The sequence below is a fragment of the Aquila chrysaetos genome, chromosome 24 (genome assembly GCF_900496995.4).
Source record: "Aquila chrysaetos chrysaetos chromosome 24, bAquChr1.4, whole genome shotgun sequence".
Classification (NCBI taxonomy): Eukaryota; Metazoa; Chordata; class Aves; order Accipitriformes; family Accipitridae; genus Aquila; species Aquila chrysaetos.
The window spans coordinates 9,425,294-9,450,721 of NC_044027.1; the positions used below are offsets into that span (position 1 = coordinate 9,425,294).

The following is a 25,428-nucleotide window of genomic DNA, read 5'->3' on the forward strand; positions in this document are numbered from 1 at the left end:
AGGTGCTGAGCCCTGGCCTTAGCCCTCTCCCTGCCCGCCTGGCTCGGGCCGAGCTGTCTGTGGCCTGAGAAGTCCCTCACCCAACCGCTGGGTCCATCCTGGCCGCCCCAGGGGCAGCAGCGGGGGCCGCTGCGGAGCGGGACGGGAGCCCCTCTGCCCCATCCGGACCTACTTGAGGAAGACGAGCAGGAAGAAGGTGGAGACGATGAGGATGAGGATACCAGCGGCGAAGCCGAGGCGCAGGTTCTCCATGGAGGCGAGGGGGGGCTGCGTGTCCAGCAGCAGCCCCCGCCCCAGCAGCCCCAGCACGAAGGTTCCGGGTGCCTCAGAGCCGCGGCGGGGGCCGCAGGGGGACACCATGCCGCTCACTGCGAAGACGGGGGCGTGAGCCGCGCACGCCACCTCCACGGCCACAGAGCGTGCCGACGCTTGGCGGGTGTCTGGGGGGGTGACGCTGCCTTCCTCCTCCTCCTCCTCCCCACGTGGGGTCCCTGAGGCCGGCATCGCCCCAGGACCACCCAGAGCCAGCTCGGGCACCAGCGTCACCATCCTGCAGAAGGGGCAGCTGACGAAGGCGACGGTGGCGGCGCGGCACACCAGCTTGCGCAGGCAGTTCAGGCAGAGGGAATGGCGGCAGGGCAGCTGCTGGGGGGCTCGGCCCCCCCCGGCGCCCCAATATGCCTCGTAGCAGATCCCGCACTCCCCGCTGGCCTCCGGCCCCGCCGCCATGGCGCTCAGGGCGAGCGCAGCCTGGCCGCCGCTGCTTTTGAAGGCGGGAGGCGGGTGATGGCCGTGGCTGGGGAGGTGTTGGGGGGGGGGGCAAGGGTGCCCCCCCCCCCCCGCTGAACTTCAGTCTGGCGCCAGGGTGCCCAGTGGGCACTGGACCGACACGCTCCTCCTCCACCGCCCTAGACAAGGGGCTGCCCCAAAAAAACCTGCTTTTCTTCCCCTTCCCCTTTCCAAATCCATTTATCTCCTTAATATTTCCCAAGCAGAATGTGTGTGGGGGGGGGTTATTGCTGGTATTTTATTTCGGGATGAGCTCAGCAGTGAGGGACAAGAGCCCCCTCACGCATCCATTTCATGCCAGACCTGGGGCATATGTGTCACCTGGCACAGGAGATGGCCCTGGCCAGCAACCGGCACAACCGTCTCAGGGTTCAGGTCAGCCTGGCAGGCAGGGACATGCTGACAGCATGAGATGTTTGCCGAGTAAAGGGCGGCTGCAAACTACTACAGCCCCTGCGCTGCTGGAGGTTGGATGTGGGTGAAGGACAAAGATTTTTTTTTTTTTTTCCTTATTTTTCCCCCCCAATCTTTGAAAATGCCTGAGCACAGCCTGGGGTGACACAGGGCGTGACTTTGTGGGGACAAGCTGGCAGTCCCCAGGCTCCCGGGTGATGCTCCAGGGGTTGTGGTGTCTCCGTACATGGCTGAGTGGGGTTGGCCCTGGAGCTACATGGGGCTGCGGTGGCCCTGGGGACGAAGGGCAGCCCAGCACTGCCGATGCTCCGGGAAAGACTAGCACTTATTTACGGGTAGGCAGCAGACCTTGCCCTGAGCTCCTGTCACTCATTACCACCCCCCCAGCACAGCCTGGGGGCACAAAGGCAATCGGCAATCGCTGAGGGGATGGGATGGAGGGGGCAGTTTGCAGCATCGCTGCTGCTGAGCAGGTCTTGGGGCAGCCAGCAGAACTGGGCTCCTCTCCTCCCTCTCCAGCCGCACACGTGGGGCTCCCAGCATGGTCCCTGGCTGCCCTGGGGGAGCTGGGTGCAGGGTGGGGGACTCTGCAGGGCTGCAGCTCCGCAGAGGATGGCTGGGACATGCCATTGCTGTTGCCTCACTGTGCTTCATCTCCTGGCAGGTCGGCATCTGATTCCTTCCTCCTCCCCGATCCTGGGGAATGCCAAGCAGCTCTGCTGCCTGCACCCCAGCTGGGCAAGGGGGAGCAGGGAAGGTGCAGGTGGGTGAGCCCCTCCAAGAGCCTTCCTGCCTTCATTAGGGCATCCTTGCCAGGGCCCCCCCTTACTGCACTCCAATTACCAGCTGCTCCCACGTGTGTCCCCCTTGCCGGGTCCCCACCAAAGCACCCAGCAAGTCCCTGGATGGGACCTGCTGGCTCCTACGTGCAGCAGCAGCTCAACACAAATGCAGAGGCTGCAGCAGGGAAATGTCCCCGGGACTGTGACAAAGGGCTCAGCCAGGGCCACGCCGACCTGGCCCGGCTCTGCCGCTGCGGCACGTCCCCCAGGATTGCGGGTGGCACACCGCGCTGCGCACCGGCCACCACCACCAGGCCATGCACGTGACCCGCAGGGACGCTCTGCACGAGCACAGCACGTGTGAGGTGACCCCAGTGGAGGGTTCAAGCTCTCCCGCTGCCTGGAAATCCCCAGGGCCGCTCTACAGCGAGCGACACCCTTGGAGAAGTCCAAGATCCTCAAATTGTCCCCAGTTTGACGTGGGAGAGGAGGAGGTGATGCCAGGACAGCCGGGCACGTGGCAGCTCTGCCACTGCTCTGCAGCCTCTAGCTTTCAAGTGTCCTCCCCCTCCAGAAGGAAAAAGGCAGCAAATAACCACCAGCAGAAACCAGCTGCTTTTTATTAGCTTTTCCTGGGGGGAGGGCTGTGGTGGGACCAGGCTTATCTCTGCATTTTATACTTCCAAGGTCAAGAGACAAAAGACCACTGGGATTGTTACTTATTAATGTCGATGGAGAACTACCCGCATGACAATGCACAGAGGCGATGCAGAGCTGCGCCGGGCACAGCCCCAGCCCACCCGCTCACTGCTGGACTTGTGCTGGCTATCACGTGGCAGCAACACTTTCTGCTCCCAGTGTGTGTTTTTTGGATGAGGGATCCCACTGGGCTCCTCTGGCCTGAGCGAGTCCCTTGAGTCCCGGAGCTGGGGCTGTTGCAGACTCTCCCCTACAACACCAGCACAAATTTGGGGTCGGGGAGCTCCTCGCTCTGCTCTGGCACCTGCTGCCCATGGCTGCAGCCCCAAACACGCTCCTGTGGATCTCCACAACAGAAGCCCCAGACCTTTAGCATGACATAGCCATGACATAGGTGCAAGGCACTGTCAGCACCCCAGAGCATCGCAAGCCCCTGGCTGAGTCCTCCCACAGGAGATTCACCCACCTTTGGGCAACAGGTCTCGATGCAGGAGCATGGCAGTGCCCCAGCCACAGCAGGGGAGCTGCAAGGTCACGGTGGCTTCAGAGATGGCATTAACTGTGTCCCTGCTGAGCGAGGGGCATTTCTGAAGGCAAATGCATTAGCCAGAGAGGAGGGGCCACAGGTGCACCCAGTTCCATCACCCAGTGCTCCCAGGCAAGAGGATGCTGGGTGGGCAGGAGGAGGGGATGCAGATGAAGAGGGAACCCAGGGCAGAGGCTGAGAAACCATCTGGGAACATGGCAGATGCTGAGACTCCTGGGTGCAGCTGGCAGCCAGCCCGGGGCCGTGCACGGGGAGAGCAGTGCTGGTCATGCTGTGCAAGTGTCTGTTTAATACTGACACAGAGTAGGAGAGGGGCATCACCCCAGGAAGGGGTGACAGAGGCAGTGCCGGGCAGCCTCACCATCCTCCACCCTGTCTAGCTGCTGTGGAAGATGCGGATGCGCTGTGTGATGTCCTTGCGGCACAGCGGGCAAGTGTGCAGCTGCTCACAGCAGGTCTGGCAGCAGCAGACGTGGCCACAAGGCAGGAAAATCATCTGGGTCTGGGGGAAGAGACAGAGGAGAGGCCATGGAGAGTGCTGCTGTCCCGTAACACTCATCCCAGCACCACCATACTCCAGTACAGGAGGAAATGGGGCTGGAGAAGATGGGGATCACCCAGGGTGTCACAGCATGGGAGGCAGAGCCCTGAAGCCCAAGCCCCAACCCTGGGCACAGCCCACTACTGTGTGTGCATGAGGGTCTGGGCTGTGCCAAGAGCACAAGTGGAATGGGCCTGAGGGAAGAACACGGGTCAGGGCTGGACCAAGCAGCCCCTCAAATGCTTCCCACGGCTGCTCTGTGGACAGACTGGCACAGGAGCTCGGCAAGCTCCTTCCCAAGCCCGTAAGGAGCCCTGCCCTGCCATGCCTTCCTCTCTGCTGCAATGCCTAAGCCAGGCTGTGCTCCGGAGCTGGAGGGATGAGTATCCAGGCATTGCTCAGGGCCAGGCTAGGGACACAGATATTGGGGGGTTGTGCTGGATGCTGCCCTCACTCCACCCCCTGCTCCAGCACTACACGTGCTGGGGTCTCACCTCCTGCTCCATGCAGACAACGCACTCCGACTTCTTCTCCCACTGCAGTGGGGGAGCCATCAGGACCATAGGGCTCGGAGGCTCTTCAAAGGGAGTGCTGGGTTCTGGAGCTGCAAGGACCTCAGCATCCACCGTCCTCAGCAGCTCTGCAACCACAAGCAGGAATTCTGAGCATCAGGAGAGCTGCCCATCTCCTATGCACCTGGCATGCATGGGGATGGCTGCAGGCAGATGGGTGCTCAGGGCTCCAATAAATAGGAAAGTCAATGGGACCAGCTTGACAGTGCACCCTGAGCTCTGCCAGCACTCCCTGCCCTGCCTCTCCTCCTCACAGACCAGCCCTGCATGGCTCCACTCCCCAAAGAGAGGCATCTGGCCCTGCAGATCTCTCTGTTCAAGGCTCAGGTACCTGCTGCGAGCGTATGTATCAAAGACCAGGCAGAAAAGAACTGGTGGTACCTGGGATCATCTTGGCCACAGCCAGGATATCCTGAGCTCGCTTGAGGATGGCACGTTGCAGGCCAGTCTCCGTCACGCCGATCTGCGGTGCAAGAAGAGGGCTGTTAGCTCTCGGAGGGGAAAGAAGACTTATGTCCCAAAGGGGACACTGCGAACGCTTGGGCCTTGCTGGCAAGACCCGGCCATGCCAAGGGAAGCACCTCCATCAGGTGTCAAAGCCAGATAACGGAATTCCGCCAGCACCATTTCTATTACAAAGAGCATCTGAGGGATGTTGAAAGACAGAGCCAAGCTACAGCTCACCCTGCAAGTGCTCTGGGAGAGCTCTCGCTCACTGGGACAGGGCACAGAGCAGCACTGACACCTCTCCTGGCTGGGAGGTGACACAAAGGAGCACCAACACTCCCTCCTGCCAGACCTGCCATGGGCATAGCCACGAGCATGGCTGGGCTCAGAGAAAGGGCAGGTTCGGTTGGTGTTGTCCTGCATTGTGTATCTGCTGTCTTGTACCTTTTCCAGGTCACTGGCAGTCATGGTGCTGAGTGCTTGCAAGGATATTCGGTGGTGTGCAAAGACTGGCACGTACTGTTCAGCAGACAGCTCGATTAAAAGGTTCACCAGCTGCTGCTCCAAGCCCTCTTCCTGCAAAACACAAGGTGAGCTCCCAGACTTCGCTCTCAAGAACAAACACGGGGACAAGCAGCAGCAAGGCAGGCAGCAGTGTGCTCATTCCTGCCCTCTGCCCTGCTCGAAGCATTCTGCATCCCTGAAGACACTAAAGCTCAAAAGCCCAACAGCCGGAGGAGCTCTGGCCCTAGGTGTTTTACGAGCACAATTCAAAACACTGTGTTTTGGGAAGAATAAAACATAACTGTTTTCACAGCCGATGTCTGGAACAGCACCTGCTTTGCAAACTCGAGCTGATATGCAGCACAGGCAAAGCTCAGATCCATCCCTTCGTGGCCACCCCTGTGGGTATTTTAACAGCACGAAGTCCTGGCTTAATATGTTAGGGCAGGAAAGGACAGGAGTTGCTGCATTCAGACAGATTTACAGGGGAATTTGGGGACCCAAGCAGAGCTGTTCGGGTGCTTAGCCAGAACAAAAAGCCCTGCCTGGAAGGGGCTCAGAGTGAGTCCTCTGCTCCTGGCAAGCAGTTTGAGGGTGGGATGGCAGCTCCTGGTGCCAGACAGCTGAGGTGTTGGCTCCTTAGAGACCTGGGCTGCCCCATAACCTCCAACGTACAGGAATGAGAGAAGGCTGCTGGGCAGCCCCGCTCAGAGCACAATGGGCAGCCCGGGGTCTCCCTCGGCTTGTCAGCCTGTGCAAGGGGTCTGTGCCCTGCTCCCTGCCTTAGCTGAACCTGTGGGTCCAGGCAAGGCTGCCTTCACTCCCCGCCATGCTCTGCAGAGCAAAGCACAGCTACAGCGAAAGCATTAACTGCAGCAACGACCTGGAGTTTGAGGGAGAGGGGCTTCTGGTTCAGCAGGCGCTGGTACTGGATCAGCCAGTAGTTCTCCTGTTTTGTTTCGCTCTTTGCCTCCATTTCCAGCTGAAAAACAAACTCATTCATTCAACAGCCCGAGATAACGTTGCAAGCAGTATTTAGGGTAGCCCGAGTTGGATGTGTAGGAGGGGAAACCAACAGCCTGGGCTGCGCAGGGCCAGTTCAGAGCACTGCGATGGGTACAGCTATGGTAGGATGGGCTTTCCTGGATTTCTGCAGGCTGATCCCACTTTGATCCCCACATCGAGTCTAGGGTTGTGCATCCCTCTGGTCACTTTGCCCCAGACACTGGACGTGGTCTCCTGAAGCTCAGGAGAGTTTGCAGGTCTCCAGGATTACAAGGCCACACGCAAGGACCTTGTGGGATTGTGATCATCCCTCCCTATGACTCCCTTTCCTGACGGGGAAGATAGATTGATGATGATGATGCCTCATGCTGCACCAGGGAGTGATGCTAACTGTGCCCCCAAGAGCTTACATTAGCACTTTCTGAAGTTAAATTAGTCTCTGGATCTGGACACAACCCCTCAGAGCCCTCCTCTGCTCCCCTTTATCCCCGTGCTGACCCATGGACTCTCTCCCTGCAGCCAGCCCATGCGCTTCCTCATCTAGAGCACCTCATTAGGGGCCTTTGTTACCAGTATTTGTCGCAGTTCTTCTTCCCTTTGCTTCTTTTCTTTGAGCAGCTGCTGCAGCAGGTAGCCAAGTGCTTGGCGTTGCTCTGTGATCGTCCCCTGCAACAGAAGGACTCTGGCATCCACATCTCCATACCATATAGCTGCAAGCAATCACCCTGCCCCGATTTCCAGCAAAGCACTTACCATATCCAAAACAGTCACAGCACATGTGGAAGCCCTGTGCTCCACAAGCCCTCAGACCAGCTGAGCAGACAGCCTGAACCCTCTCCTAGCAGCTGGCATGGCAGACCCCAGCTGCACCCATTTCTTTTGGTCCTGCACTGACCATTAACCTGGTGGTGCCAACCCCCAGCACACCCCCGGCAGCCCCAGACTGCGCTGGCCTGCAGCAGCTCTTCATCACTCCATCAGAAGTTCAGTCAATGGCATTCCAAGTGTTCATGGTCCCCCTCCTTAACTGAGAAAGACCACCTGAAACTAGGTCTAGAAGCTTGCAGGTATGCAGGACAGGTAAGGTAACAACCTCCCCGTGCCTTTGGAAAGCTTGCTTCCATCGGGGTCTCGCAGCAAGCACCGCCAGGTACCAGGGCAAGGTAAGTGATCGCTGCAGCCACATTGCTGGGAAGTGAGGAGCGGTTAATTGTCTCGGGAACGTCAGACCATGTGGCATCTCTGCATGGCTCAGTCCCAGCTAGCTCATACCTGCTGGGAGGGTCATTAACTGAGCAGAAGCCAGTAGTCATCGGCCACAAGGACTTCAGATGTCCACGGACAAAGGGACAAGATGTTGTTAAGGGGCTGACCTCCTAAAGAACAGCTGTGGGGAATCCTTCACTGATTTGCATCTGGACCCTACACAGGGACAAGGTCCTCTGTTTAAGCAGGAGACAGGAATGCCTGCCTCTCACAGGCAAACCCCACCATTAGCCGATGCTGTGCCCTGACGGAGGCAGGAAAGCTCTGCTGCATCAGGACCTCCGCAGAGGTCAGAGGGACAACTAACAAACAACACATGGGAGCTGCTCCAGGCGAGAAACCCAGGCAGCTTCAGCTAACCTTGAGATGAGCTCTCCTGCCCACCTGCACTGTGAACACCCCACTGGGATCACTCTCCCAGAATGACCTCGCAAGAGACCGGTGCAAACGCCTCCCTTTCTCAGGGTGTTTTTCAACACTTCCTGCTTTCCAATGATTTATCAAGTTCTTTACTAAAGCATCTGTGTACTGGGGGAGGAAGCAACTGTCTGCTGTACAGGAGGTACCCAGCATGACTGCAGAAAAGATTCTGCCGAAGCACTTTGTGGGCACTGCCTGTGCACTGGCGGGGCAGGGGGGGGGCTCAGTCACAGCAGGGAACCTTTGTGCTGTAGACCACCAAATGGCAGGGGGGCATCCAGAGAGATAAAGCTGGTTTTGCCTTGTTTCTTAGCATCCGGTGCTGAAGTTGCAAACGTACCGTGCTGCTGGCTGGGCTGCAGACAGGTACGAGGACAGAGCTTTGTTTTCTGCACTCCCCTGGAACTCCTGTGGTCACCTAACAGGAATCACCCAAGTCCAGTGTCATTTGAACTACATCTGCCTGGGGTTCCTTGGTCTTTCCTGCATGAACTTCAGGCGGTCCCCCACCATCAGGCCTCCAACACTGCAGCGTTAAATGGAGGAGCTGCATGAATTAAGGTAGCATAACTCAAATCTTACACTTCAGGGTGAACAGCACAGGGCTCAGAGCCAATCCTGTCTTAAGTCAGTGCTTACCAGCCTGCTGGGTGCACTGCCCTTGAAAAGTATATGGTATTTGCTACTGATTTTGGGCTCACTAAACAGGTGACCTTATCTGGCAAACAGCACACACAAGAAAACAACTGATGCAAAGGCGTAATAACAAAACTTATAGCCAAGCTGCTTAAGCCAAACTTGATATTCCTCAATGTGTGACTGCTGATGAAGTCAGCCCATCGAATGGTGGGATGGTGGGACAGAGCACCCTGGGAGACAAGGCTTAGAAATGAACGGGGAGAGCCAACAGCCGTATTTAAAAACAAAACACAACACAAAAATGTAAGAAGACATGCGATGCACGGCAGGCAGGTGTTTCTGGGACAGCCAAAAGGATCGCAAAATCCTTCCCCACCCAGCAAACCTGGAACTGCCCACTGCTATCAGGGCCGGCTCGTTTGTCTCTCCCTGAATATGCATCAAGATGTTTAGGAGCAGCAGCAATGTTCCCATGTTACCATGACAAAGAGGGTTTTGTGGTGTCCTGTGGGTAAGTACCCTTCTGACTAAGCGTAAAACCATCTGGGAACTGCAAGGAGCAAAAGAAGCAAGTGGAGCTTTTGCGATCCCAGAGCAGAGAGAGGGTGGTGGGGCAGCCCCAGAGCCCTACATACCTGCAGCGTCTCTGTGTCCAGTTCTTGCCTCTTTAACTCCAGCTGTGTCAACTGCAATAACTCTGTTTCTATTAATTTAATCTAAACAGAAGATGAAACATTTTTTACTGACATTTGAAATGACTTTAATTTATGCTCTTTTAAAATGAGGTCTAACTGCTGCCCTGGGAGGGATGGCACTGCAAAGCCACCCAGAAGTTTGGGAGCCTGATAATGCGCTTCTGTGATGCTTGCTTTTAGGGTCGCTGTTTGTCTTTTGCCTGAGGAGCTGTGTTCCCCGCTCTCTAGTTGTCTCTCTACTCTAAACACCTTCTGTTCAAGTCTAGAAGCACATTGCAATCAGTTTGTTCAGCCAAACCTTTTGCAGCCACTCTGGAAGGCAGCAACTGATTGTCAAAGTCCTCCTAACACCAGGGCTCAAACTGCAGATCAACTGGGGCAGGGTCCTGGTTTCTAGATGGTCCAGCAGATCCCATAATGATACGTGCTTTTTCAGGTGGGGCAACTGAGACACAGAGAGGTGAAGTGAGTTGCCCAAGATCCCACAGCAAAGCCAAGATGAAAGCCCAGCTCACCTATCTGCCAGGCCATCTACCATCCCCAGGCCACGCTGCTTAATTAATGTGTGCCACTGACCACGAAATCCCTGCCAATACTGGGGCTCTGCAGCAGGCAGTATCCAGGACTCCTGCTCATTCACTGCCTGTGCAGGATGCTGGTGAGGTGGGATGGATTTTAACAGTAAAAGGTCCAGCCATGGTATCAAGGAACAAACTCCCTTTGTTCACAGAGCAAGTGCAAGCAAACTGCAGGGCTCTTATTGATGAACTCAAGCAATGCAGAGTTGTTAGATTCATCTACTGGATTGCGCATGCACAATCCAAAGGCTTCTAGCAGAGACTGGTCACTGAGTGACTCAATATATTCAAGCTCTTAAGCTTATCCACCAACTGCTGACCCAAGACTTTTCTGCTAGTGTCAGATCACGAGAGGGAAGATTCTGGAGCACCGTGTCAGAAACCAGCCACCCATCTTTGTGCATCAACCACCGCTACTTTCCCATCTTCGTGCATCAACCACCACTACTTTCTCCACCAGCTCTTGCTCTTCCCCCCGACTATCGCATTGCACCTTCTGCAGAATGGAGCTCAGAAAGGCAGGCCAAGAATGGGAAAGAAAAGGTGAACTTATGGCACAAGGTGCAGTTCTGATGTGCTGGATGGAGATGCAGTGGACTCATGTGGAAACAGCAGCCCTGCTAAGTACACAACCTGAAGAAAATTGTAGCTGCAATTGCAGATCACCCCCACAGAGCCAATGCAGGTCTGTCTCTAACAACCACTCTCCAGCACTTCATCCACATTAGTGCTGAGATGACTAAAGCAATTCCACTACTTCCACAAATCTAAAACCTGCATTGACACTCCCTCCTATGGAGCTGGGAGACTGTAGTTTAACCAATACTGCCCAATGCTTTGTTACAGAGCTCTTAGCAATACAAGAGCTCTTCATTTCCTCCAGACCCTGCTCTACGCTCACAGCACTTTGATCTTCCTCAGAAGTGTCTCATCGAATGGCGGTATGAGCTGAGTTCCTGGCTGCTCTTTCCTCCGTTGCTGACTCACCTGGTTCCTGATCTGCCTGTGCATAAGATCCTTCTTCACCTGGAGAGCTTCAAAGGCAGCTTTCTGCATCTCAATCTAAGGGACAGGCAAAATCCTGCTTAGTGAGGTTGTTGATGCAGCTGCAAATGGACTAAGAAACCCTGTTATCTTGCAGTGACTCATGTACAAGCACCTGAACACCCCTTCCTCTGGGCAACAGTGTCCCGATTACACCATGACTTAGATCCCACAGTCCCAAAAGGTAAAACCCACTTTACAGACAGACACAGAAGTTTATTCACGTTCTTCAAACACACATTTTGAACACACTGCATGAACCCCACCTCTCATTTCCAGCAGTGCTGAGCACCCAGGCTGTGCAACAGGGCATGGCTGCCCAGCACTTCTGAAAAACAAGCTGCAGAGGTCTCAGGTTCAAAATGAGGTATTCAAAAGGAGCAGAGGCTTTGAAAACGCCTCCTGTAGGCAGCCTGTCCCAAGTCACCCAGGCAACCTGCCAAAAAGACAGGACTTCCATCTAGTTAAAAAATAAATACATTTTTCTTGCAACCACCCAAGTCAGTTTGTTAGAATACCAGAGATTCTCAAAGTTTAGCACCTAGTGTTAAATAAAATAACTTTTGCACGCAGCCCAGCCACTGCTGCTCCTGTGCTCCTGTAATCCACTCTTGATCCTGCCTTTGCATGCAGTTGCTTTCCTGTGATCCCCCCCGCAAACAGTTTGCTCCCTTGCCTACCTGCTGCAAGATCTGACTAACGGCTTTGTTCTGATCCAGCTGTTGCCAAGCCAGGATTTGCTGAAACTTCTGGTCCATCTCAGCCAGGCTGCAAGAAGATGGATTTGCCATGGAGTTACTGCTGGGTCTGAGACCCTTGATGCAAACAAGAGGAAAAGCAGACAACAGGGAATCCAGGAAAGGTGGAATTTGTTACTGAACAAGGGTGAAGAGCCATGGCACTGCACAGCTGAAAGCTAACAGATTTAAAACCTCCTTCCCTACAACCAAACCAAACCTGCACCACAGACCAAGCCAGAGCAGAAGCACTGCTGCCTGCACGTGCACAGCTTGAAGTCCAAACAGGGGCTGCTGCCCCAGCAAGCTGCTCAGGTGATGAATTTGCACGTTGCTACTCTGCACTGGAAAGGGTGTGCTGATGAAGGAGACCCAGAGAAGGTGGCCATATATTGCCTGCACTTGCTGGCAGGTCCGTGTCTGCCCACTGCCCTCTGTTGGGCAGGTCACAGGCACACAAGGTTGTTTCTGTTCAGTGCCAGACACCGCCAGATTAAAATTTCTCACCTTCTTGTAAATAGAGCAAGCCAGAATGCTCTCTGTACCTATAGCAATGCAACAAGTCCTACATATATACAAACAGCATCCTTGAGACAACCCTGGGAGGAGAGGAAAGGAGTTCTGTGCTACAGTTTGACACTGAACTGGCTAACAAAACAGGAAGAAGACCAGTCTAATTTCATCCTCCATATTTAGCAGAATGTATAAAGTAAAATAAACAGTGTAAAAAAGTGATAGTTCATCCAAAGTATGATTAATATGCATATTCTTGTGGTTAGAAGGTGGTTCATTTAATCAAGTTTGACAGTTTCTTTAAATTGCATTGTCACCTGCTCTTACACAGCTGTCCTGCTGCATTCCAGTGGCTGCAGGAGTTCCTGGGTGTATATATGGGAATTACACTGGAGACTGCTGGAAAGAAAGGGACTTTACAACAGTACCACCAGCCCCAGACATCTCCCACTGTACCTGGAGCAGGCCTGGTTGACAAGGTCTTGCCGACGAGACTCGTACGTCATTTGGATGAGCTTGTTCTTGTAGCTTTCAGCCAGCATTTGTTGCATGGCAGCTAGGAGACAGAAATGCTGTCAGTCTGCATCAGGAGCGGGTGTCTAGAACACACGCTCATCTACCACTGCTGCTACAATCACTTGCAATTAACAGTGCCTTCTCTCTCATTTCCAACCAGTCCTTGCTTTTTCCATTTCATCCATTCAGAGCAGACTCATCCATTCAGAGCAGACTCATTCAGCTGCAAGAATCGTAGCTATTTATTCAGAAATTAGCTGAGCAAACTCCACTCTACCTGTGCTCACATCTCTTCAGTGCTCAGAGGAGCCCTGTCACCACCTACCGACCCTCAGTTGGGCTGCAGCTCTGCCTGTCCCACTGCGAGTAACCCATCCTTGGGGCGACAACACACACCCCATTTCCCTTGAAACCCCTGCAGATCTGTTCCTGGTCATCACGAGCAGAAAAGGCTCCCTTGCACCATTCTTGTTTACTATACGCCTCCTGCTTCATTAAACTGATCAGTTAACATCTGTTTCGTACCTCTGAAATATGAAGCACTTTGCGTGTTTATATCCACTCTCACAAACTCCCTGTGTGACATGCTGTAGCTACACAGGGACCATAGCTTGCACCTCAAGGGGAACCGGCAGTGAGCTGAAGGTGGAAGGAGTGGATCAGCTATGGTACATGTGCAATGCTACCCCCTGCAGCTCTGCCCCACTGCACCAAGCAATACAGCAAGAATGTGTGCGTGACAGAGCATCTCCCACATGGTTGCCACTTATTCCATACATCTCCAGAGGAACCAGGTCTTTCTTGGACCTTACCACCCCAAGGAGTTGTCTGGACTTACAGGCCACTTCCTTTCTGCGTAGATGCTCTGTCTCCTCCTGTGTTATTGCCATCAGCTGTTCCATCCTTATTCTGCCAAACAAACAAGAACAATTCAGCCACTCCTTCAAACAAGCACTCTCTCACTTCTCCTTCACCCACTCAGCTCAGAGCCTAAAAGCTGGGCAGATTCATCCTGCCACCTGCTCAGGAAAGCCATGTGCTTATCAGAGACACAAAAGTCTCGGTGATTTCTTGGTAAGGAACCTCTAAGTCTGTGGGAGACAACATAAATTTTGCATGAAACCATGAGGACAGTTGCTTCTTAGACTGGAAAGCTGATCTTTCTGAGAAACAGAACATCTATGCAACGTGCATACACTCTCACCAAACATGGTGCCAGTCCCTTTTTTTGCTTTCCTTTCTCTTGAGGCTTGACAAGGACTTTAAAGCTGACCTAAGTGAGCAGTGCCACTGAAAGCAGAAGCCTGGCCTCCATTCCCACCTCACCTGTCCTTCTCCCAGGACAAACACACACAACACCACTTAACAGATCAAGAACTGGTGTGGCTGGAAAACCATCTGACATACAAAGGGATTATCTTCAGCCAGGTCAGTGTCCCCATCCAGCTTACCGTGCCACAGCACAAACAGCTGGCTGAAGGGAGGGAGCAGCATATAGGCAGGGGAGAGTTGGGGACAACCACTTTTGGTGGCAAAGCTAGCTCAGACTGTTGGCTGAATAGCAGCATTGCTTTCAATGTATTCCTCCCAGCCTGTACACATTACTGGACCGTCTTCATAAATGCCTTGCTTAACAACAGATGTAGGATTTCTATTAGTCCTTGATAGTGGAATACAGGGTTTTGTTCCTCAACTCCATAGCTAGGACCATTCAGAGATGAAAGAGAGGTAAAATCGCCATCCCACGGGGTTTGCCAGACTGGGTAAGACCAGGCACATCTAGTCCAGTGTCTTGCCTCCAACGGTGACCAGAACCAGCTGCAGGTATGAGATGATCCTCCCCTGACTTAAGGTGGATTCAGACTGGTGGCTCTGAAAGGAAGGTTCCAGCCCTCCTCCCAGCTTCTTGCCCATTTTCTAGAAGAGCTTATTTCAAGGAGACTCACCTCTCATTCTCCAAGGATTTCAGAATGTCTGAACTTTGTTTTTGCCTAAAAAAGGATAAAACAAGAGGTTTTCATCAAGCTGAGCAGGACATCCTACTCGCCCAGAGGGCAGAAAATGACTTTGCTTCTCATGTACGGAAGAGCAGCTTTAAGCAGGCTGGTAACCTTGCGTCAGCACCAGCCCAGCAGGAGATCCAGCAGATCTAGGCAGTGGTACCTTCAAATACTTCAAATTTGCACCTTCCATGAGGAATTCAAATTTTTTCCACAGCACTGCAAAACTCCGACAGCACACATATGTGTGAAACACAATTTTTTAAGGTGTCAAATTCCACTTCCTTTAAATGGGACTTTGGCAGTTCAACAGCAAAGGCACCAGCTACAGACATCAATCCTGACAAGTTCCGTAACACTCAGAAAGGGCAAAATGAACCACTCAGAATGGGACAAAATAACACAAGCCCCCAAGAGAGAGAGATCACTGGAAGACACCCCGGGACCCTACCTCTGGTTGTCCTCTAGCAGCTTCTGGATACGGCTGGCAATGCCTTGCTCCGCTTGCTTCAACTGCTGCAGCAGCTTCAGGCGCTCCTGCTCCAAATAGCGCTGGTGCTTCGTCAGACCCTCCTCCAGCTTCATCTGGTCCTAGGACAAAGCAAGAGAGAACCAAAGGAGAAAGTGGTCAGTTTACGAAAGGCAGTGTCTTGTACAGGGCCTGCCCAGAGAAGACCTACTTCTCTCACTGTCTGCAGTATCTCATCCTTCTGACTGTTGATCTGCTGAACAAGCAGAGCATGTTCTCTTTGCCCCATGTTCAGGCGCCGTTCAAATTCCAGCTTCTCTTGCATTTTTTTTTCCTGAAAGGAGCAAGAAGAAAGATGAATGCCAGAAATTAGTAGAGTACTGGCTCTGCTCCTTCCCAAGCAAGAACAAATTCTGGAAAAAACATAAAATGAGGCACAGTAATCCCCTCGACTACAAGAAAGCAAGCCTAACGGCAAACCGGATGCTTGACTAGGGGATGGAACCCAAAAATTGTGAACCCAAAAACTGTGAAGCAGAAGCTGCTTCTCTCTTTATGACAGTCTCCAAACTCCCCACAACTCATTTCAAAGTCACGAAGCCAAAGTCCCTGGGCATCAACCCATACAACTGAAACAGCTGATACAAACACCCGGAGGGAAGACAAAATTAAGGTCGTGTTCAATTCCAGATGGCAAGGGGACTTCCTTGTCTGAGGACAACAGAGTTAAGGCAGCAGCCAGCTACGAGCAGCTCTAGCCAAGGGGAGAGGTGAACTGCATGACAGGAGCTTCTCATTATTTCAAAGTGAGCCTTGCACAGCGGAAGAGACAAAGACCAGTGAAATAAAAAGAAGAGCAAACTAAAAATGAAGCCAGGTGATGGGAACAGTACAGAAACAAGGAACACTAGGAGAGAATAGGAATGGTGGCACTTTGAGCCAAAGGGCCAAGGTAGGAGTCACTGAGGGGCTGGAGTTCAGGGCACAGACGTACTGAGCAGTCTGTGCATGGACTGCTCACACACGTCTGCCCACCTCATGTGAAAAACAAACTGAGTTTTCCGCACAGAGTCAAGAAAAATGCCACCTGCTGTGAAAGCCCCCAGATCCAACTCTGCAAACACAGACTGATGTAAACTGGAACTGCTCTCTCACAAGAGAGACTGCAGCTCATCGGCTGTGTGTGTCAGACAAGTCAGCCACAGACTTGCCCACACTCCTACTTGCCTTCTGCAGTGAGGAGTGAGCAGCTCGGGGTGGGGCATCTTCAAGAACTTGGTTCTCAAAACATTCAGTTTTGGCTGAGAAACCAGATAAAGGGAGGTAAAACAATAAAAAAAAGTGGAGCTATTCTGCAGACAAAGCATTTTCGGGGGTTCATCCTTACCTTCCTCTTCTCATAATCCAAGAATTTGTTCTGAAAAATAAGCAATATCAGCAGACATTTACTCCCAGGAGCAATATTTTGTAGATATTTTTAGCCCACATTCTATCTTCCCCTAACAAAGACATCAACCAGAGGCACAAGAAGGTTAACATAGCCACAAAGTCCAGTCATTTATGCTTCTCCAGGGTCAAAGAAATTTACTCCGTATTTGCTAAACAGCACAGGAATTAGCACAGCTTATCATAATTACATGCCTAGCCTCACCTTTCACAGGTAGGGCTGGACATGCCTTAGCACTTGGCTGGGAATCACAAGGTTTTTCTGCAGTTTGCTGTCCTCCCCCAAAAATGCATGGATTACCATGCTGCACACACCGTGTCACACTGTCACCCCTGTCCCTTGACTGCATCATTGCTTTCAAGGACGAAGATAGTTCTTTACGATGTGTGTTCCAGGAGTCAGCAGTGGTAACACCATCCCCAGCTGTCAGGGAGGAGATGAGCCACCCACACCCACAGTGCTATGCCTGCTTCTGGGCACTGATGCTCTCTTGACCCTAAAAGACACATCTCGTGGCAGGGAAGGTGATGAGGGATGATGTGCTAAGTGCTGTGAGATCCACTAATGGAGCAGAGAGACAAATCCAAAACCCTCTCGCACAACTTCACACAAAGTGGAGCCTCACCTGCCACTCGCTCTCCTCCTCCAAGTACTTATGCACTGCCCTGTCCACCCCATCCACTGATGTTCCTCCTCCATCACTCTCCAGCGTGGGGAGTAGATACTGCGAGGGAGGGTAGTATGCAATTCCACATTCTGGAAGGTATCAGACACAAAACGGGAACATTTAGTGCTTAAAGACCTCTTTGGCAGCATGGCCAAGGGTTGGCTGGTGTGTGACACTGCTTCCAGCTGTGCTCCCTCTCCCCACACACAGACGAGCACCCAAAAGAGCTCCTTCAGCTCAGGCAGGCTTAACAACAAGAAGCTCTGAGAGGAGATAGTTCCACCCCATTTCCACCAGGAAGACAATCAAAGCTAACCTGCTCAGAGAGAAATGCTTCCTTCACATGGGTACAGGCATGTTGACTTCTGCAGGGCTGCAAATGTTACTGCCCATATTAAAGTAAGTTCTCACTGCCCTTTTATTTCAGGCATTCCCACAATGTCTGGCAAGCCACTTCCCCTGCATAAAACCTCTTCCAAACCTTCCTGTCTATATTAAACTCAGTGTTTACAAACTCACAGCACATTACCTTTGTCCTCTGAGTTTTCCACCTGGTTTCATCTTTCTCTTAACAAACCATCAGTCTGCAGCCCCCAAGTCCTTTCTTATAGAAAATAAGCATAGGAGGGACCTTGAGTGACTACTGAGTCTATCTCCTTGTCCCAAGGCAGCTATACCTGGACAATGCCTAATCCTCCCACTTGAGAAAATACAAATGAGAAAATGAAATCACAGGGAGATGCAATGGCTTCTTACAGTCACCCAGACAGTCTCTGACTCAGCTATCCTGGTGTTTTTACAAAACCATTATAAATTTCAGTTTGACAGCAAGAAGCAAGTCTCAAGGAAGGACTCCTGTTTTGCTGTCTACCAGCAAAGACACATAACTCACTGACCAGCCTGCCACGTGTGCAGAGCATCAGAAACCACCCCAAGCAGAGCCAACCCAATGTTCGTCCTTCATTAATACAATCTTTGAACATGCCACAGCACCTCATGAGAGCACAGCACAGTCCCCCAAGTTCTCACTACCATCCACAGACTCTTCTGGCTTACCTTTGCAGAGGAACTGCTGAATGGACTCTGTACCTGCACTGCAAATATCAGGTGATGGGTAGGTCATGGAAGAAGCATCCAAGGTCAGCGTCTCCAAAAGAGAACACACAGAGCTGCAGGTTATTCTGGTGACCCAGCCAGAGTCCCACTGCAGTTATCCTTGCAGCTCCCCAAAATTTCATTTATGGAGTGATAATTTCATGTTAGCCTAAATTCTGACATAAATATGAGTTTGTATTGAATTTCCACTGGGTGTTTCGACACCTTTCAGAGGTGACTCCACTGTCTCTTACTTGGGAGCTTCTGGGCTTCAGTGGAACATCTTCCTCATGCAGACATGTCTACTTTGTGTTTAAGAACAAGAGGGCACGGCACTTCTTGATTACAGAGATTTTCTACTAATTTCTGTGTGCTGAAGCCCTTAAGCATGATCCAGGGAAGGGATGGTGATACAAAGAACACAGAGAGAAGAGGGGTACCAATAAAAACAAGTGGAAGGACCACTTGCTGGTTTGTCCTACTGTGGCCACCAGAAGGACCTAACGTTGCCTCCTGTAGAGAAGGGCGTAGCACAAAGGCCTGGAAAGGAACCACTTTATCAAGCACAGGGGAGCAAGCTGCACAGATCCCTCATCTCAGAAACTGCCCACAAGAGAAGTGAAGCCTAATGCTGTGAGAGCACTTATTCGCATCCTCCATGCTGGTGTCTGAGTCAGCCCCATTGCCTGACATTTGCACAGTTCAGTACTGACAAGTTTGGCAGCCAGAAGGTAACACATCCATAAAAATCTTGATGCTTGTTCCATTTTGAATGTGCACTCCAGGGAGCCAGAAACCTACAGAGGCTGACAATGAGTCAGAGATCTCTCACGGCAATGGAGGCAAAAACCTCCTCAGAAATATCCCATCTGCTCATTTAGAATCAGCCTTGGTGGAAAGCGGCTGAGTCAACCTGAGCCCACAGGCACAGTTCATGCTCTGAGAGACAGCCCTGGCAGAAAAATACCTGGGGGTTCACTCCCTGTAGACTACTTTTGTCATGATTAAGCCACGGCAAAAAGTGATCAGAAAAGATCAAAGCAGGAACAGTACGCAAAAGCTATTTTGGACACCAAGAACCACATATAGCCTTGTTACAATCCCCCACAGTGGGTCCTGCCCAAGCCCTAAAAATTCACTTTCTACGCTAAATTTATTACCGTATTGAGCAAGCAGGAAGGGAAGCAGCCTGCAGCAGAACAAACAGCCTGCAAAGGGGAGAGACAGACACGGCTGGCTGGCTGCGTACCTGCAGCGTGCGGATGTGAGCCAGCACCCGTGGCAGCTCTTGCAGCATGTTCTCACTGATATCCAGAGTGCGCAAACTCCGCAAGCCGCTCACGGTAGCAGGCAGCTCCTTCAGCTTGTTACCTAGAGAAAAGTCATTTAGTACCACATAACTTTTCCAAAGCAGGACCCAGCAAGTTCATCTGCTGGAACACCAAACCATAATGGTACATATGACTCATTTTCTATACTCTACTACCGGGACGGGGCTGTTGTGGGTGACACGAGAACTCCAGAGGCTGCCATTGCCCACCAAGGCAAATGGGCGTCAACATCTACTTGCACACAGCCCCGCTGCACAGGTCCAGCAGTGGTTCCTCACGCCGAAACGAACTTCTCAGCTGAGGTCACTGCTGCAGGCTGGATCTGTGCTCTTCAGGAGAATATTTGTAACGTGGAGTCTCCTTCCCTTCGGTGCAAGTACCAGAGATGGGAGAAAGGGGACTGAGTGTGGGACTGCACATCTAGGGGTCAAAGGCCAGGTGCTGCAGACAGATACAGCAATGAACTGAGCTGCACTTCCAAGTTCCTTGCCCTCCATTTCCTTCCCTGTTTCAGCAACAGCTCCCTGTAACAAAGTCTCCTTTTTCTCCCGAATTTATGGCACTGCATATCTGGAAAATGCCCAGGAGTCTTGAAAAGAGGTATGGTTGTGACCTTTGTGTTAGGGCTGTGCAAACCTGGCGGGGCTACACAGGCTCACGTCACCGAGCTCCGGGTGTCGGTGGACTTAATTGTAATTCAGTTTATCCAGGCCGACTGCTCTGCTTGCTTTACTGAACTGCTTCTGCCAAAGACCTGCTATTTTTCTTACACTTGAATCTGCACAGACAGATTTCTTGGGTTGGTCTAAATCATTACCCAGAGCGGGGCAAACCCCGGCCTGGGACTCCTCTTGCAGGGCACACACAGCGCTCCCAGCCCGAGGGGGGTCTCATGCTCCCGGAGGAAGACGTGTGCCTCCAGCCCCCTCGGCTCGCCTTGCTGCAGGCACGAGGCAGCTGGGGCTCTGAAATGCTGTCCGTGTGCAGGCACACAAGTAAGCTTTCAGCTGTTGAGATGGGGCATGATGGACCAACAACCTCTCATTTGAGAAAAGGCAATGTGCTGAATGAAAACGTCATACGGAGCAAGTTTGACCCAAGAGCCATGAGTTGAACCACATGCCAGGGAACCAAGGCAGACAGTGTGTGCATTTTCTAAGAAGCAGCCAAACAACCCTAGTTACTCCAAATAACTCAGGGAATTTTTAGGAAACATTTTCAGCTTAGATGATTTCTCCTGCCTTGCCAACTATTTGAATTCAAATCCTTTTTGTGTTCTTCCTTAGCGTTCACAGTGTAAACCATTTGGTGCTTGCTTTGGTTGAAAGGAATAATTACTAATGCAGCTCAACACGACCCAGATAATAAATGGTGCTTTGCCCAGAGCACCGACAAGAAACGTGTGCCATACCTTTCACATTGAGCATCTGGAGCTGGGCAAGGTCTCCTATAGATTGTGGAAGACATTTTAAAAGATTCCTTTCAAGGTTTAGGACCTAAGGTATTAACAGAAAAGATATTCAAGATATTCTTTATATAAGTCTCAGATCTTCTACACATCCGTGCTGTTGGGACTACTTTCAGGCCCAGAAGGATAACTTAAAATTGCTTTTAGACAATACTTGCTAGGTTAAAAATAAAAAAATAAAAAAATTCCAGAAGCCCTGGATACAGGGTACATCTAGCTACCACATGCAGTGAGAAACCCCGTTCACAGCCAACAGCAGCAGTAGGTGCTGCACCCAGATGCAGGAACAGGGAAGCAGTGTCTTTCCCTCCAGGGCAGCACTCCCCCACCCCGGCTCCCACAGGGGAACAGCAACTGAACCTACAGCTGCACCCCGAGCAGAGGGGACCCTCAGTGTCCACTACGACACGCTGCACTGAGTTCTCAACATAATCACACAAGGGAGAATGGTAAAACCTGAATATGTTGGGAAATCAGCGGGGCTGGAAGCTCCAGCTCTGCTTGCTCATAGCACCTGCTTGGCAGTGGGAGCCATTTGGACTGACAGCCCTTGCACTAAGCAGGGACTATATAACTCAGCATGCCTGCTCTTCTCCTGCGCTTCTGCTCTCCCTCTCCAACAAGCCAGTTCAACAGTGACAGTCAAGTCAATGAGATAGATCTGACAATATCAGCACCATCATTTAAGTTGTGATTAATTATAAAATAAAAATAGCAGTAAGCCCATATTCTTGCTGTCCTGTAACATGCCCTTTACAGACACTTGGGATGCAGATGCAAATCTTTTACCTGAAGAGATGTCAGCTGACCAATATCAGCAGGAAGCGATGCCAGCTGGTTGTCATGCAGGTCTAGAACCTGGAAAAGTAGATGATTTCACCGAACACGGTTGGGAAAAGAAGTCATGGTGCAAGAATGAAAGGTCAGGAATTATCTAGCAATGAAAATTACTTTCCTTCCAATGGGGCTTTGAAAAGCAGCTTAAGTTTTCAAAGAGACAAAGGTACTTAATTCTTGTAGGTCTTTTGAAAACTCAAGCCTCTATACATCGATAAACAAACAAAAGACTAGGGAGAACAGTGACACCAAGGGAGCTGTTCCACAAAACTGGATGAGCCAACTGGATAAATCATCTCCATGGAGCCAGCCTGGCAGAAAAAGACATTTTCTGCAGGATCAGTGAGCTGAACTGCTCCAACACCAGCGCTGGCACAGGGAGAGGACAGGACTACACCTGGAGACCCTCCTCCACGGGGAGAGGTGAGCTGCTGGAGTGACTCTGCCTCTTGTGGAACCACAGCACAAGGGTGGTGGAGCTGAAAGCCCTCAGCATTTGTATGACAGGTACAACAATACAGCCCCACCACCCATCGTCACCCATCACCAGTTTCATTCACCTTCAAATGACACACCAGTGCAGAGGAGAGATGGATATACCCCATAACACACTCAGCCCTGACTCACCCCCACTGTGAGAGGCTGTTGAGGGGGAAAGTGTGAGATTATGAAGAGGATAAACGAGTCCTGGGACTGATTATGATTTTATACAAACCACTCAGTGACTGCAATCCATCTACCAGGGAGGTAAACATAGGAAAGGCAGGTTTCACACCTTGTTACTGATTCTTGGCACAGACAGATTTATTTGGGCTAGTGTGTTTTAATGCAGCTAGAATGCAAGGAAAACAGGCTGCAGATTAAGTGTTAAGAATCACAATTACCTTCACAGTTATAAGACTCAGGAGGCTGCAGGACTTTGGAACTAAAGATGTCAGATTATTCGTATGAATAATCAGGACCTGAGGAGGAAAAATCCTATTGAAACATGAACACAAGAGATGCTGCCGGCTAGAACAAGCACATTTGTTGAGATTTAATTGTGGAGGCTGTGTAAGAGCTTAGTATCTTATTCAGTATCATATAAAATATTGAAATAATAAATGCATTTTCACAGAAGGTCAAACACGTAACATGAGATCTAAACAAGAGCCTAGTTTCTTACATGAGAAATATCATTAGATAGTCTAAGATAGAAACAACCACCTCATCTTTCATGACAGAAGTTAGCTCTAAAGCACACAGACAGGATTAGTCCTACCCAAATTGCTTTCTACATAGTATCATACAAGCAGCCAAATTCATTACAAGCAAACTTCTTCTGAAGCAACATATAAACAACCACATACAGTCATTTCAAACACAACAATACTACTCAAGCATAATAATAGAATTATCTAATAATTTCTGATTGCAACATTACCTTTTTTTGCAAGACTTTACAAGTTGCAAAGGCCCCATAAGGAACCTAAAAACAATTAAAAAATAATTGTGTCAGACTTCTGAAGGTACTACCTTTGTAAGCACTTCTACAGTATCCACTTGTAAAGTGTGAATAATTAACTTCAATGAAAACGCAAATGATACTTAAAGTTACTGGCCCCTAGTTTTGGCCCAGGATGCCAGTACTTCCTGGTTAGCTTCCATTTGAACAGCTTGCAATGGCTCTCCACAATACAAGTGTTGTGCACAGCACAGAACAGACTGAGGTTTAGGCAGAAATCCAAGTCTTGAGTGATTTAATATTCAATACGCAGATGACGCAAGAGTTCAGGCATATTTTCAGTTAGTCATCATACAAATATATTCTATGGTTTTGCAACCTCAGCAAACACGCTGCAGTGGGCTAAGTGAGAAAGGTGAGCAACAGGCAGGACTGAGTGTCTCCATATGTGCTAGGCTCTGCAGGAGGGGGGCAGTCAGAAAAGGGATATTGCAGCAAATTCAGCTGATGCCAGCCAAGGCTCTAAGCACCATGACCTGCTCTGCAGCATGGAACTGGCATTGGCCAAAGTGTTGTCCAGAGTTAATTTTAACACCAAACTGATGGCTCGCTTTATTTATTGAAACTACAAAGGCTAAAGAGAAGACAAGCAAGACAGAGTTTTATGGTACCAATCCAGAAGGAGCCACTGGGGATCCAAGACCAGCTGCAGCTATGAATGGAGCTGGCTCAGTGTGCATCTTCTGTCTGCCACCCTTTTACCCAGACTGGCTCGCAGACCATCCCACACAGCTCACAAACCTACACGCAAGATGCTGTTGGCTTCTGATCTTGGAACAAAACATCCCAAAGTCTCAGCAAAGCCATTTCATACTGCACAGCAGACAGCTATCCTCTCCAGGATGGTCCAAAATCTCTCCCCAAAGAGCACTGCAATATCTATTAGGTTGTTTGGCAAAGGCATCCTGTGACAAAAGGTTACGCAGGTACCAACATGTTTTAGAAACACAGGACAATGAATAAAAACTGAAAGTGAAATAAAAACGGGCTTCTGCTTAACAGGATTGCCTGGCTGCCAGAATGAAAAGCTGTGTCTCCTCTGAAAGCCTGGCAATCTGTCACTAACCGCGCACACTCCAACAGACAGCTTGTTTCTAATTTAGTTGGCTGCCATAAAAGAAGCCAAGCTGGAAGTGAGAATTCCATCCTTAACCAACAGCCTGGAATCACGGATTTTCACTTATACAGAAAAATAAGCACAGGTGGCAGACTTTGTAGCTCTAACATTAGAAACAGTCAGCTTTTGGCAACCAAATTCCCTTATGACTTGCTAAATTACGCCATGAGGTCCCAAACTAGGGTCCTACCAAGGTACTGGTGGAGGGTATGAGACCACTCTGCCCTTCCCATCTTGTCAAATGAAAAAGGACTCCCAGGACAAAAATGTTGTGGAAGCATCAGGTAGGACAGGCAATCTCCCACAAAAAAAAAGCAGAAGCAGCCTGTACCTGAAAGCCAGAGCTCAGCAGACATAGGAAGAAGCAGACCAGTAACAAGGCCATTTCTGTTTCAAGGCTCATAGACGTGATACTAAATCTGATAGTTGGTAACAAGAAGCAGACAGAGGACTCAGATCTGTGAGCTAATACTGGAAGTTGTAGAGAACATACCTCTGAGAGTTCACATTTGGATATGTCAAGAATGTCATCAGCACCAGCTTCTTTTGCCTGGAGAGAGAAGATACGCACCCAGAGAATTAGACCATGCAGAAATACATGGCCCCTTGCTGCATATTGACTAAACTACTCAACTGGCCCTTCCCTAGAAAATGCAATTACGGTTCTCTGCCACAGCTATGTAATTCAACGACGATGCTAGAAGCAAAGAGTGTGCTGCTACAACTGCAGCAAGCAAAAGCAACTGGGAAACCAAACTGCAGAAAAACCCTTTTGGTGCAATAAC

General features: G+C 50.8%; 1 protein-coding gene across 13 annotated transcripts in view; it reads right to left on the bottom strand.

The window, feature by feature from the left end:
• Positions 1–2,589: 2,589 nt before the first annotated feature.
• LRSAM1 (leucine rich repeat and sterile alpha motif containing 1) overlaps positions 2,590–25,428 on the bottom strand; it is a 28,872-nt gene continuing 6,033 nt past the window's right edge. For 4 of the 13 annotated variants that reach the window (XM_029999875.2, XM_041119747.1, XM_029999874.2 and 1 more), the window contains 23 exons: positions 25,137–25,193; positions 23,446–23,490; positions 22,907–22,984; positions 21,975–22,043; positions 21,129–21,213; positions 19,636–19,757; positions 18,348–18,438; positions 17,250–17,380; positions 16,565–16,594; positions 15,389–15,511; positions 15,160–15,299; positions 14,655–14,699; positions 13,547–13,617; positions 12,649–12,748; positions 11,623–11,710; positions 10,886–10,960; positions 9,261–9,341; positions 6,871–6,966; positions 6,179–6,277; positions 5,236–5,367; positions 4,726–4,807; positions 4,267–4,412; positions 2,590–3,733 (listed from right to left, as the gene is read on the bottom strand). In XM_029999875.2, coding sequence (XP_029855735.1) covers positions 3,608–3,733; positions 4,267–4,412; positions 4,726–4,807; positions 5,236–5,367; positions 6,179–6,277; positions 6,871–6,966; positions 9,261–9,341; positions 10,886–10,960; positions 11,623–11,710; positions 12,649–12,748; positions 13,547–13,617; positions 14,655–14,699; positions 15,160–15,299; positions 15,389–15,511; positions 16,565–16,594; positions 17,250–17,380; positions 18,348–18,438; positions 19,636–19,757; positions 21,129–21,213; positions 21,975–22,043; positions 22,907–22,984; positions 23,446–23,490; positions 25,137–25,193 — 2,112 coding nt within the window. In that variant the 3' untranslated portion in view covers positions 2,590–3,607. The other 9 variants (XM_029999877.2, XM_041119750.1, XM_041119748.1 and 6 more) reach the window with 7 other exon arrangements.